Raw genomic sequence first — 15,435 nt, 5'->3', positions numbered from 1 at the left:
AACTAGAAATCAAACCGAATTGTGCTGAGTTTTAAAGTTTTTGTTTAAAGGCCTAGGTTTTTTTCTGCCTGTCACCCTTTAAATTAACTTAGTGGAGTACAAATACCCTGGTGGTAGGCCAACCGCTGAACATGTTGGCCTAATTTAAAGGGTGACAGGCAGAAGAAAACCTAGGCCTTTAAGCCCGTCTTTAAAATATTTGTATCATGTTTTGATAAATTTGGTCATTCTTTTGATACATGCTTCAAAAATGTATATACATTTCAGGTAAAATTATAACCTACATTTAAATACAAACAAATTATTTAGATGAACTTCTACGGTACGTAGATTGAGTATTTAGATTAAAGAGATATTTTCATAAATATAAAAATGATCTTAGAAATCTAAGCCATGTTTTACAAAGTTAAATACCTCTAAGGTACTAATTAATCACACACTAATAAAACAGCTCACATTACAAAAATTGTTATCTTTATTTAATACGTACCTGCCATTTTGATACATTTTTTACCGGATCACAGTAATTAGCGAAAAAATAATTTCCAATTAATCATTTAACGTCTAGATCTATCACAATAAACAAACGTTTACTTGGTAATTTTCCTTCTTATCAAAAAGTCATTGTATAAGTATTTGTTTTGTTGTTTTCCGGGCTATCAAATGGCTCTACGTTTTAGACACCATTTGAATTAAAGGCTTCAAAAGTCGCTTGATGACTTAAGCCAAAGGTGGTGCCTTGGATATTAGCCTAGCTGATTATTATTATTATTATTATTATAAATAAATACGCTTTATCAGAAGTATATAATATATGGATAAGTGTCCATCTCTCAAATTTCCTAATATTGAATATTGTTAATGCTTAATGTTGTTCCGCTGATTGTAAAAAATATGTTTCGAAATATACCTTCTAGAACTTCTAGTGCTAAATAATGGCTAATTAATAAGAAAATATCAAATTAAAATTTTATTATACGTCATATAATAATGTCTCTAAACAAATTGGCCTACAAAGACACACGTTTCATTTCAATAACTTAGGTGGCTACTTCTCTGGCAAGACTTATGTTATACACTTATGGTTTTACATAAAAGCGAGGGTAGATATAGATAAATATTTGGTAATTTAATGAGCTTTCATTTAGAGAGAGTTAATAACGCACTCCTTTTATTAGCGATAAACAAATGCTTTACAAATGGTCACAACCCGATCAAGATAAATAAATAGTTCTACGTGCTGAAACCATTTTACTAATTACTAAAGCTAATTAACTGACAAGTGAAAGTGACTTCTATACTTTTATAATCTTACAGTGACAGTACTAGGTGTTAGCGGGTTTGAGATCACCTTTGTATTTACCTAAAAATGACTTCGCTAGATGCCACAAATCGATAAAAAAATCTAAAAAAAATTAAACCATAGAAAAACCATAAAAACTTAAAAAAAAAACCGTACAAGAAATAGATAAATCTTCTCCTACAAGGAACTAACACACCACGCTAAACTCTTTACGGGGAAAAAATACAAACATAATAGAGCTACCCGAGATCAAAAATCAAGCAAGTCGAGTTACGTAAACTTTTAAAGAAGTTGAAAATAAGAATATTTTTATATTAGACTGACTCATTTCTTAATATTTAATATACAACAAATCATTACATAAAGTAGTATTTATACGAAACTAACCCGATTTCTGAAGATAATCAATTGGAGAAATTTATTTTTTTATATATCTGATTCATTATCAATATCAGATCTGCTATAATTAATCTCATCAGATCTAGTTTTCTGAACTTCTACGTTTAGTATAGATATAATCTTGTGGAAATAAAATCAAATAAAGATCGATTGAAATTTCAAAAGAAATTTAATTTAAATCCGCTCACCTTCTATCTGTTGGTTTACGATTAATTCAGATTAGTTTCCGGTTTAAATCAAACTATATAGTTTGCATTTTAACCCATACCAACTGATCTGATAAAATCAATAGAAAATGCAGATAATCTGATATCTGATCTATCGGAATTAAAAATTAGATTCAGATAACTCAAGCGCTATGTGAGAGTCGGTTCAAAAGCACTAACATTGTAAGTTAAATTATTAATTTACCATTGTCATAATTCTAGATATAAAACAAAATTTCTCAAAAAGACTTTTTTAGACATACTTGCCTTTTTCTCTCAGATAATTCAAGAAGTTAAGCATCCGACGTAACGAATGGAAGCATCTTAGCTTCCACTGTGCTTGAGTTCCCGTTAACGCCACAAGCCAATACTTAAGCTCTCTGTTTTTAAGTAAAACTTGAAAGAGGCCCACACAACCTAAAATTATACTTTCCAGCAAAAGGATGACAAACGTAATGCAGGCTGTCACTAAAACTAGAACTCAATATCAATTTACAGACCAGACGCGCCCTGTTTAAATCACTGCTTCCCAAAACATTCCACCCGCCGACAGAGTTGCTCATTTTTTGGATAAAAAAAACACAAAAAAACGAATAATTTGATTTAAATCGATTTTGAATATTAATTAATTTTTGGTTTTACTGATTTTTTATACTAATTGTATTTTAGATTTTACTGATTTTTATATAATTTTTTTATTTTATGGATTTTTATATTAATTGATTTTTTGATTTTATGGATTTTTATATTAATTGATTTTTTGATTTTATGGATTTTTATATTAATTGATTTTTTAATTTTATGGATTTTTATATTAATTGATTTTTTGATTTTATGGATTTTTATATTAATTGATTTTTTGATTTTATGGATTTTTATATTAATTGATTTTTTAATTTTATGGATTTTTATATTAATTGATTTTTTGATTTTATGGATTTTTATATTAATTGATTTTTTTAATTTACTAATTTTTAGATTAATTAATTTTTGATTTTACTGATTTTTATATTAATTGATTTTTTGATTTTATGGAATTTTATATTAATTGATTTTTTGATTTTTATGATTTTTAAACATTTCATGAATCGTTTTTTGGATAAATTGATTAATACTTTGGGTGTAGTGGTAATCTGTTTTTATTTTTAAAAAAATAGAAAGATATCGATAAAATCCATCTATTTAATTTTAATTGGATTTTATTTTATCTTACTTTAATTATTCTTATTTTAATAATTTTAAAACTTGCTACGCCACAATTGCTTCGTAAATTGATGATTTGCTTGCGACGGTTATGTAAACTAAAATGAAAAGCAACTTTTTATTTTTTATTTGTAGTTAACCTGAATGAAATTTAATATCTGCATGAAACAACTTTTATTTATTTTCATAAATACATTGAAGTATAGTAAACGGTTTAAACGAATGATTAAAAACATTTTTATTTAAATCCCAAATTTCCTGGCAAACCTCGGATGTGGGCACCATATCACGCCTCAAAATATACCCGAGGATATAAAATATAAAAATAAAACTACGTAAGGATATATGGATCAAAAATATTATATCCATATAATAGATTAAAGGGAGCATAACCTATTCAGGAATTTGGGGGCAATACATTATTCCCTCTCCTCATTTTTCTAATCACGTGTTATACGTAGTGTGAAATACAGTGGTTTTTGAGGAATTATCCCACTAAAAGTATCCCCGCTTTGGTAGTGCTTTAATTTGTCATATCTACTAGAACGCCATTCGTGAATCTAAAGCCACGTTAATTAAGGGTGCATTTAAAAAATAAACACTAAGTATGAAACAAAAAAGGTTTCAAGTGAGAAAACCTCTTCAGCGCGGGCACGCTTCCTTTAATAGAAGAATTGGGTGTTTCTACTATCGTTCTAGACTAGCGCCATGAGCGAGAAAATAGAGAAGCTATGGTGCACCCTACCTTTAAGAAAACTATATTTCGCTCGCAAAGGTACATGTTTCAACCCAATAAAAAGATAAATACTTATTTCTAAGATCAATATTATATACTCATGTTTCTATATATACCTTTTTAATTTAAATTTAACTACAATATAAAGCATAGTTCCAAAATAACCTCATCAAAACTCGTCATATGTAATAATAATTTGGGGTAAATGTTGGTCCTTTTGGGAATCTCTTAAAACCTTTATCTCACGTGGGTAAATAAGCAATTAAAAGGAAGATTGGAGCTCTCTTGGCCAGCGGGGATCATTCAGATTCTAATCGCGACGATGGAACGGTTCGAATGTTGAGAATCAAATCGACTTTTCTTGGAAACATCCTTCTGTCGAATTATTTTCATCCATGCAAAGCGCTCCGAGCTGAAGAAACACACTTTCCTCAAAACGGAGCTTCGTTAATTACTTCAAAAATATAGAATTTTTATGATAATATTATTGAAAATAAAATAAGATTGAAAATTAAATCCTTATCTTTTTATTATATATTTTCGAAGAAATTTGAAATGATTACAATAATATAATTTTTTTTTAATTCCGAAATTTCTTTAAATGACCGCTAGAGGGTTTTATCGTTTATCATCGTAAATAAAGTAAGAAGCGTAAGTATGACACGTGCGAATATTCATCTTTACTGATATATGTAATAAAATACAAAATATGAAATATAAATAAAATATAATATAATATAATAATAATTAACAAGTCGGCCCAGCCGTAATATAAGTTCAACACCGTATGTGTTAAGCCACTTCCCTATAGGCATGTCTTAACCACTATACTCTACATTTTATATCTCAAATGGGAACCAAGTATCGAATAAAAACGGGCACAGCGTCATTTAGTACCATACTTATTGGTATTATGTTACTTCTGATTGTACGTTACACAGCTTCACTTAGTATCAGACTTATGGATATTGTTACTTATGATTGTACGTTACACAGCTTTATTTTGTGTCATACTTATGGTTGTCCGTTAATCACACGGTACACAGCTTCATTTTCGGTCGTACTTATGGATATTGTTAGTTACGTGACTTATGATTGTACATAAGAACACGGGTCACAGGAAGTTGCTACTTATGATTGTACGTTACACAGCTTCATTTAGTGTCATACTTATGGATATTGATACTTATGATATTTACTTAACGGTAATAGTATGTGTAGGGAGCTGTTGGCTCGAGTGGTATGAAGGGCTTGCCAAGTTGCCACCACCCTCCTACGCATTGGAACCCGGCCACCTGTTTAAAGGTAATAAAAGTCGCTAGATGGTGCCTTGGGTATTAGCCTAGCTGATTATTATTATTATTTAATATCGATTATACATAAAAACCCGGCACACACAGGTCCGTCTTAAGACGCTTTGGGGCCCTGGGCTAAAATATTTCTTAAGACTTTTGCGATTCCCAGCGGTAAGCCTTTGTATGTCCGTTGTCTAAATTCAACTACACAATAATCAAACCAAAACATTTTATTTCAAAAGTATAACATAGGCCTACTGAAAATGAGATTTTTACTGACAGTGTTAGGTTTTAGAAATTGTAGGTACGTATGACACGGGATGTGGCGATGAGTCAAATTACTTTAGGCGTAACTAAAGACACATAATATTAAATAAGCATTAATAATATTTAACCAACTTATCCCTAGAGTAGAGGCCCCAAAACTAGCTGGGGCCCTGGGCTGTATCCCATTTAGCCCATGCATTAAGACGGCCCTGCACAGCTTCCCCCAGTGGCGTACTTATGTATATTGTTACTTGTGATTGTTAATAAAAACACTCCGCACTGCTTCACTTAGTGGCGTACTTATGGATATTGTTACTTGTGATTGTACATAAAAACCCGGCTCACAGCTTCATCTAGTGGCGTACTTATGGCTATTGTTACTTGTGATTGTACATAAAAACCCTCCGCACAGCTTCATCTAGTGGTGTACTTATTTATATTGATTATCATTGCACGTTAAGTGATAGAGTTGCAGAAAATATTGAAAAAAATTTCCCAAAACATTGGACGGCCGAAAAATCAGTTCAGTTTTATCGACAGGGACGATAGTTTTCGTAAGTCTGGCAACGCAGCCCTCAATAGTGATTTCGTGTAAGCGTATTGAGAAACCCACGCGCGCAGAGAGGCCAGGGATCGAAATCCTCTGAGACTAGTTTAAAAAAATATTAAATGCATTCGGCGCTAAAGCACAAGACTACTACTATTACTATATTTCGATCAGACCAATAGTCCCACTCGATCAACGCACTCGATATACAGTATATACACGGTGTTAACTAAAAAACGATACAGGGTCCATAACTCAAAATTTGTTTTAGCTAGAAATTGGAAATTTTCAGGACACTTAGAACGTGCAAGGGGTCACTGGTCAATGGAAATTTACATGACCTTCAACCATGTCTTCAGGGTCATTATCTCGAGAACCATTAGAGATAAAAAGTTGGTTTCAATTAGAAAAGTGTTCCCCGTCACATTTAAGGTCTCAATAGCTTTGATACCACCTAACTTTACCAATATTTAGTCTTGGGAATTTTAACAAAAACAGGAAGGTCGTGATGAAAATTTATGCACCAGAGACCAAGTTGAAGGGCTATTAACTCGAAACGTACTCATGGTAGAGTATCAAAATTTGCTAGACATACTCATCTAATAGGAAGTCTTTAGAATTTGCAAACTAGGATGGCAATCAACTCTGGGTCAAGGTCATTCAGAGTTTATCCCGAGCACCAATGGATTTAGAGAAATGGTTCCAATTCAAAAATTGTCTAAATTGAAATTTTAAGTCTAAATGTCTTTTACCCGATGCAAAACACCATGATGAAAAACCTTTCAAATTGGAACCATTTCTCTAATTCCATTGGCTCTCTAGGTAAACTTGAATTGACTTTGAACCATGAGTTAAAGGTTATCCGAATTTTACGAATTCTAAAGACGCCATACCAGGTGAGTATGTCTACCAAATTTTGACCTCTCCTCCATGGGTATTATTCGAGTTATTAGCCCTTCAACCTGGTCTTTGGTAAATTATTTTCATCGCTACCTTCATGTTTTTGTCTAAATTCTTTCGACTTGATATTGGTCAAATTAGGTGGTTTCAAAGTTATTTACACCTAAAATGAGAAGGGGAACACTTTTCTAATTGAAATCCACTTTTTCTCTTTAATGGTTCACGATATAAATTTAAATGACCTTGAAGACATGGTTCAAGGTCATTAAAATTTAACGTTTCAAATGCCTCCCTGCACGAGCTATGTAAGCTGAAAATTAAATAAAATTTTGAGTTATTAGCACTTTATCGTTTTTTGGTTTACAATAGTGTTGTTAATTTTCCGGAAAAATAAAATGCGGTAAAATTCCCAGAAAATTATCCGAAACATTATCCGAAAATCGGAAACATAAATTACTTTTTGAGGGTTTTTAATATTTTTAACTTTTTATCAATATAAAATGTCTAGTGTCACTATCTTTTCACATTTAATTCAAATTCGTTTCGGGTTGAAATTAATTGGTTTGCATCAATTGATTCGTAAATATTTGACCATCAATGCAAATAATCTGATATATGATATTTGCTACCTAGCGGAGTATTTTTTTTAAATACCAAAGGCGGGGAACTCAAACCTATTCATATTAAAATTGTATTATTGTCATTTTTACGTTGTTAAGTGACCCTCTGCACGTTCTATGTGTCCTGAAAGTTTGAAATTCCTAGCTTAAATATATTTGGAGTTATTGACCTTGTATCATTTTTTAGTTAACACCCTGTATGTTACACTGTGAAAAAAAAAACATAACATCTCTGGTAGGTAGGAACGGCTAGATGGCTTCATAAATAACATTATAACCATAAGTATTACACTTACATTAGGCCTTTTATTTCTAAATACCGCCTTCTTCGCCACGATAAAATTAGTAGAAGGATTGATAAATTCGTATTCTAGTCTAATTCGGTAGTTTTTGTGGATTTATTTTTTTCTATTGGTAAACCAAATTCTGGACAATGTTGAACGACTTTGAGAAACGGGCACATAAAACATATTTCTTTTAGATTTGAAAATTAATTTTATTCTATAATTCAATAATTAATCATTGTTTCCCCAAAATAAAATTTTAATTTCCTTTAGATGTGAAGCCGTTATATTCCCAGAAGTAAAGTTCGTGAATGCGCTAAGGGGTGGCACTTTTAATTTAATCATTACGTAGTTAAATATTTAACTATTACGTAGTTAAATGTTTATCATTACGTAGTTAAATATTTAACTATTACGTAGTTAAATGTTTATCATTACGTAGTTAAATATTTAATCATTACTTAGTTAAATATTTAATCGTTACTTAGTTAAATATTTAATCATTATTTAGTTAAATATTTAATCATTACGTAGTTAAATATTTAATCATTACGTAGTTAAATATTTAACATAACGTAGTTAAATATTTAATCATTACGTAGTTAAATATTTAATCATTACGTAGTTAAATATTTAATCATTACTTAGTTAAATATTTAATCATTACGTAGTTAAATATTTAATCATTACGTAGTTAAATATTTAATCATTACGTAGTTAAATATTTAATCATTACGTAGTTAAATATTAAATCATTACCTAGTTAAATATTTAATCATTACCTAGTTCAATATTTAATAATCAGCTAGGCTAATACCCAGGGCACCACCTTAGACCTAAGTCATCAAGCGACTTTTGAAGCCTTTTAATTAAGGTGACCGGGTTACAATGCGTGGTGGGTGGTGGCAAGCCCTCATGCCACGCGAGCCAACAGCTCCCTACACTAACTATTGCCGTTAACCTCAACAAGTTTTTATGGAATCATTACCTAGTTCAATATTTAATCATTACCTAGTTCAATATTTAATCATTATCAGTTCAATATTTAATCATTACCTAGTTCAATATTTAATCTTTACCTAGTTCAATATTTAATCATTACCTAGTTCAATATTTAATCATTACGTAATCAAATATTTAATCATTACGTAATCAAATATTTAATCATTACGTAATCAAATATTTAATCATTATGTAATCAAATATTTAATCATTACGTAATCAAATATTTAATCATTACGTAATCAAATATTTGATCATTACGTAATCAAATGTTTGATAATTACGTAATCAAATATTTAATCATTAGGTAGTTAAATAGCTACTCAAGTGTCATACGAAGTTAATTATTAAGTCAAGTGTCATACGAAGTTAATTATTAAGTCTAGTGTCATACGAAGTTAATTATTAAGTCTAGTGTCATATGAAGTTAATTATTAAGTCTAGTGTCATACGAAGTTAATTATTAAATCAAGTGTCATACGAAGTTAATTATTATTATTATTATTACGAAGTTAATTATTAAGTCTAGTGTCATACGAAGTTAATTATTAAATCAAGTGTCATACGAAGTTAATTATTAAATCAAGTGTCATACGAAGTTAAATATTTACACCAGTGGCTTACGTAGTGAAATATTTATACTAGTGGCATACGTAGTAAAATATTTACTAAAGTGTCACACGTATTGATAAATTTACTAGTGTCACACGTATTTATAAATTTACTAGTGTCACACGTATTTATATATTTACTAAAGTATCACACGTATTTATAAGTTGACTCAAGTGTCACACGTATTTATAAATGAACTTAAGTGTCACACATATTGATAAATTTATTCAAGTGTCACACGTATTTATAAATTAACTTAAGTGTCACACATATTGATAAATTTATTCAAGTGTCACACGTATTTATAAATGTACTGGTGTCACACGTATTTATATATTTACTAAAGTATCACACGTATTTATAAATTTACTAAAGTGTCACACGTATTTATATGTTTACTCAAGTGTCACACGTATTTATAAATTCACTTAAGTTTCACATGAATTTATAAGTTTACTCAAGTGTCACACGTATTTATAAATTCACTAAAGTGTCATATTTATCGATATTGTCTTACTAAATCATGTCGAGGTTTAAATTTATCCAAATTCGTTCCGAAAAGATTAAATAAGATAGGTTTTAGCCGTCAGTCGCTTCAGTTTCGATATAAAAAGGTCCAGGAAGAAGTCGGCTTGAAAATGATAGTGTGATTGAACAAGCGAAGATACGGATTCGTCTTGCCATTTTTTTATTAGACAGGGTCAAGCGATGTCAGCTATTTTTTACGAGAGTCGAAAATGGGAGCATTTTCTCATGCCACCGAAATGAAACACTTTTACCTCAAATAAATTCTACAGAGGATTAAGGAGTGTTTGTCAATTTTAGAGTTTCCTGTAATTAATCCAAGAATAAATGAAAAAAATACAAATAGGAACGCTTAAACTAAATAATTAGAAATATCGTTACAAAAAATAGGGTTAGTATATATTGTCGTAAAATTTATCAGATTTGGTTTAGAAAACGGTTTTGTTTAGAATTTAAATATATTTTAAGGAAATAAAGTTCTTTTAATATTAATTTTTTTTTTACCGAAACTGTATAAATAACATTTTAATTTATCTATCTACCTATGTAAAGATAATTTTTACCTCTTTATACTAATTACAAACAATTAAGTATGGAATTTAAATTTACAAACTGATTTTAAGAGTGAAAGTCAAATAGAAAATATTTATCACGAAGTGTTTATTAAAACCATCTTTAACGATAATATTTTCTCTCTTTCAATACCAACACATTTATTAATTTTAATTTAAAAAAATCCGTAATGAAATGAAATAAATCCAAAATTGGAAATGATAAATATAACCATATTTACAGTATAGAAAAAGACGAAACCTGCAATTTAGCCAAAGTGTCAGTGATATGAGGTTGTTTAATAACAGTCATCACAAACGTACATTTAAAAAAATATATTTCCCCGTAGAATACCTTTAGGGCGACACTAAATATACGACTACAATGGCGCATTTAATAATAATAACCTTTTCATCAAAATATTTGCGAAAGTCCAACTACCCATCGACATTCAAATTGAATCCACCCAACAATACACGGTCTACAGAACTGGCCCGTGCCCAGCGGCCAGACAAAACAGAGTGGTAATAGTGTCATCCGAACGCGCAAACTTTCTAAAAATATCGTTTTCTATTCTTTAACGATGACCGAAAGCAGAGTATAAAAATTCCCTTCCTAAAAGACCAGATAAACGTGAGGTGTATCGAAAGTAAAAAATCCCCCGAAATTCATCCGAGTAATCGGGCTAAATTTGGGGCAGAAGTTTTATTTTATTTTTGCTTTGAAAGGGAGGGTACAACGGTAAACGCCCACATTGGCTGCCAACTACTCCGGACTAAGACGAAGTCAGTGTTTCTTGGCAGGGTAGTAATTAGAAGGAAGTAAAAACAGAATGGGGGTGATCCACTAAGACTAAAGGCGGTAACGTAACAGGTGTCAAACGTCTAACCCCCCACGTATCGAGGAACTGATCTTTCCAGAGTGGAAAACACTTCTAGGGAAGATTAAAAGGAAACTTTTTTGCCACACATCCCAGCCTCAAAATGGATTACCATCCAGAAGCGTCTCTCTCCTGGTAAGAGAGAAAAAAGTCTTTTTTCAAATGTAAAAATAGCTAACGGGTTTAGGGTATAAAAGCTAAGGTCGGACCATGGTGGAGTATCATTCTCTCGCAAGGTTAGCTCCAGTGAAGAACGCAATGAGGATAACGGTAAGACGATCTTACGACAGACTCCTGTCTTGGTAAAATTGGATAAACCGTGCCTTAATTCGCTTCTTCGTGTCCGATTCTTTGCAGGTTTTGTCAATCTTGGCTTTGGCCACGGCGGTGTCGGCGACTTATAAATCGGGAGGTAATGGTTTAGGTTTGGGCAGTTATTTTGGGGGTGGTCACGGTCTTGATCTATATGGTGGACACGGTATTTCAGGTGGCTACGGAGGTGGCGTCCAAATCCTGAGTGGAGGACACGGATTAGGACTCGGTGGATTAGGAGGAGGACACGGTGGAGGAATATCCCTCGGCGGACTCGGAGGTGGTCACGGAGGTGGAATCGTCCTCGGAGGTGGACACGGTGGTGGATTAGCCCTCGGAGGACTCGGAGGTGGTCACGGTGGTGGACTCGTCCTCGGAGGTGGACACGGCGGTGGTCACGGTGGTGGAATCGTCCTCGGAGGACTCGGAGGTGGTCATGGTGGCGGACTCGGAGGAGGACTCGGTGGCGGCTTAGGAGGTGGTTTAGGATTAGGAGGTGGCTTGGGCGGCGGTGGCGAAGTTGTCGGAATCTCATCCGTGCAAGTACAAACCGTACCAGTACCAGTACCAGTTGCCGTAGAACGTCGTATTCCAGTCGCTGTCCCAAAACCTGTCCCCGTACACATCCCACGACCATACCCAGTTCATATTACCAAGCGCATCCCAGTACCAGTGACCAGAACTGTTAGGGTACCCGTCCCAGTATACCAACCAATCATCATCAGAGAGGGCGGATTCGGCGGTGGTTTAGGAGGAGGAATTGGTCTGGGAGGTGGTCTGGGAGGTGGTCTTGGCGGTGGAATCGGTCTTGGCGGCGGTTACGGTGGACTTGGAGGCGGAAAGAGTATCGGAGGAGGGGGATCGGCTCTCGTCCTTGATGGCGGACATGGTGGTCTCGGCGGTGGTCTTTCTCTTGGAGGAGGAAAGGGTCTCGGAGGTGGATCCGCAATCGTCCTAAGCGGAGGACATGGAGGTCTCGGAGGTGGTTACGGAGGTGGTCTCGGAGGAGGAAAGGGTCTCGGAGGTGGATCCGCACTAGTCCTTGATGGTGGACACGGCGGTCTCGGAGGCGGTTACGGAGGTGGTCTCGGAGGAGGAAAAGGTCTCGGAGGTGGATCCGCACTCGTCCTTGATGGTGGACACGGAGGTCTCGGAGGTGGTTACGGAGGTGGTCTTGGAGGAGGAAAAAGTATCGGAGGAGGCGCTATCTTGTCCGCTGGCGGAAAGGGCTTAGGAGGTGGTCTTGGCGGTGGCTACGGAGGTGGTCTTGGCGGTGGCTACGGAGGAGGCTACAATGGAAAAATCACCGTTGTTTCTACCGCTGGTGGCCTCGGACACGGAGGCTTAGGAGGCTTAGGCGGTGGTCTCGGCCACGGAGGTATTGGACTTGGAGGTGGCAAAAGCATCGGAGGAGGCGGCTTAGGAGGAATCAAACGCAGCGGAGGTATTGGAATTGGGTTCCCCCAAGCTAGCATTAAAATAAACTCCGGTCACGGTGGTCATGGAAGTGGTCACAAAACATATTCTCTTCCCTTAGGCATTCAAATCTTGGGTGTGGGCTTCGGTGCTGGTCCATCAGGCTCCAAAGGATGGTAATCAGCGACCTTTCGCAAGTCCTCCATCGCCCCAAGCGAACTTTCAATTTCTCACTCGCTAGAAACGTCGTGTAAATAGTAGGGTTTACAATTGAATTCCTAATTTTTTCCCCAAAAGAACACTTTTCCTCTCACTAGAAAATTTCCTTGTACATAGACATCATTGTAGATTTTGTTTTAGAAGAAATTTCGATTAACGCGTTTGCATTCTTCGAAACGTGGTCTAGTTGATTGTTTATTACATAAACCTCGTTTAGAGGTAGTTTGTTTATATTTTCGTGTTATATATAACATGTGAACGCACGTGCCAATTGTAATGTGTAAATAATGATCATATTTTTTGTATCAATAAATTTGTATAACAATTTTAAACATAAACTTTTGATTTAAACCTACATTTAATTTGGGATTCACTTTAGATTTAAGGGAACAATTTTAACTTGGGCCAAAATACTATTTAGCTATTTGATAAAATCACATTTAAATCAATTTACGACAAACAAATAAAAATAAACACTAAAAAGGCAATCAATAAGTTTGGAAAATATGGAGATTTCTTTCAGGGGTTTTCTATATAAAAGCAAAATTTTAGATTTTTAGCAGATATTTTATTTGGGATTTTACCAAGTGCGCCATACTCGTGAGTTTTCTGACTCCTTTGAAATAATTTTAACGTTTATAGAAACAGTAAAATTATAATTATAATTAAAAAACGTTATAAGTGGTAGAAAGAAAAATGTTCATTTCAAGATTGTGTCAAAATAAAGTCATACAGGGTCGTACAAAGGGACTACATAGTTTCCCAAGGACCGAAAAAATATCAACATGGTCCTGACAATTATAAAATATAAATAAAATTAATTTGTTTAGTTTAGTTTCTTGGTGAGGTTTGACTAACGCTATGCATTAAGATATTAAAATAAAACAAAAACAACCACTTTTGCATAGTAGTCCTTAATTAAATTTACTATGCAAAAGTGGTTGTTTTTATTTTATTTTAATAGTTTAGTTTCCTTTAAAAATTTCCAAAGGGTTCAAAACTAAGCATTCATTATATTTGGGTAGAAGTGAGAGTGAAATTGCCATGTATCTCACGGAACACCAAATCGTATAAGAGAACTACAAAATATGAAAAGCGAAAATAGCTTCAGGGTCGGATTCTCCGTAACGAGAAACCGTTTTCAAGCCGGCTAATGCCCGTTAAAAAGAATAAATCGAGAAAAACAAGTATAATCGGCCCCTGCACACACACTTATGGGCGTCCAAAATACGCCCGAAGAGCATCAATGAGGAAAAAGTCATTAAACGTATACGGCGAAATTATCATTTAAATCCACCGAAAGCGACGGTAGAGACCCCAATGGCGTAATTAGAACATTAAATAAGAAATGTCCTTTTGTCCCGGGGGTTCTACTTCTGTGAAAAGTGTCACATCAAACGAAACCGGCCTTTTAGAAATTCAACAGACCGTAACACGTTTGACAAAGGAAAAGACCCATTCTAAGGAGTAACGCCATTAGAGGTCGATTTTTAAATATCACGAGATGGCGTTAACAATATGAAACTACGCAAGAACCTCGAAAAATATAATTTTTTCTGTTTTTGTTTCATTTAAATTCAGTAGACTGATACGTATTTGATATAGGATTAGATGCTTTCACAGGGGTAACGCCATTAGTGGTCAGATTTTAAAAATCGGGAGTTTCACCAGATGGCGTCAACAATATGAAATTACCCAAAAACCTCGAAAAATATAAATTTTTCTGAATTTCTTTCATTTAAATTCAGTAGACTGATACGTATTTGATACTTTCACAGGGGTAGCGCCATTAGAGGTCTTTTTAAATATCGTAAGTTGCACCAGATGGCGTCAACAATATGAAATTTCCCGAAAACTGCGAATTTTTTTTTCAAGCAATGCGTTCAACCCCTGATTGGCCAGATCCACTCACTTTTTCACATCATTTGTAACGTATTTGCACTTGTAATGAAGTTATTGCTTGATTGATCAACGAGCCACGAATTCTAAGAAATAAAAGACTTTGAAAGCAAAGAAAACAAAGTAATAATTTTGCTAAAAATTAGACATAACCACAAAATAATTACGAAGCCTTAAAAACTGTTTCAATTCATAAGTATATTTATTGCAATTTCTGATATTAAACTGTGTTTATTCTATGGTTCTAATACTAAACAG

The 15,435-nt window shown here is 33.7% G+C and overlaps 1 protein-coding gene across 2 annotated transcripts; it reads left to right on the top strand.

Moving 5' to 3' along the window:
- Positions 1 to 11,098: 11,098 nt before the first annotated feature.
- LOC149951513 (uncharacterized) lies at positions 11,099 to 13,527 on the top strand. 2 transcript variants are annotated; one of them, XM_090170043.1, is made up of 4 exons: positions 11,099 to 11,601; positions 11,689 to 11,743; positions 11,819 to 13,087; positions 13,181 to 13,524. In XM_090170043.1, the coding sequence occupies exons 1-4, from the start codon at positions 11,542 to 11,544 to the stop codon at positions 13,237 to 13,239; spliced, it is 1,443 nt and encodes a 480-aa protein (XP_090026169.1). In that variant the 5' UTR covers positions 11,099 to 11,541; the 3' UTR covers positions 13,240 to 13,524. The 2 variants fall into 2 exon arrangements, with proteins under 2 accessions (XP_090026169.1, XP_090026168.1); XM_090170042.1 differs by having other exon boundaries at positions 11,819 to 13,527.
- The last annotated feature ends 1,908 nt before the right edge of the window (positions 13,528 to 15,435 follow it).

The sequence above is a fragment of the Leiobunum rupestre genome, chromosome 3 (assembly GCF_980474605.1).
Source record: "Leiobunum rupestre chromosome 3, qqLeiRupe1.1.hap1, whole genome shotgun sequence".
NCBI classification, from domain to species: domain Eukaryota; kingdom Metazoa; phylum Arthropoda; class Arachnida; order Opiliones; family Sclerosomatidae; genus Leiobunum; species Leiobunum rupestre.
This window is presented reverse-complemented; position numbering and strand designations above follow the sequence as displayed.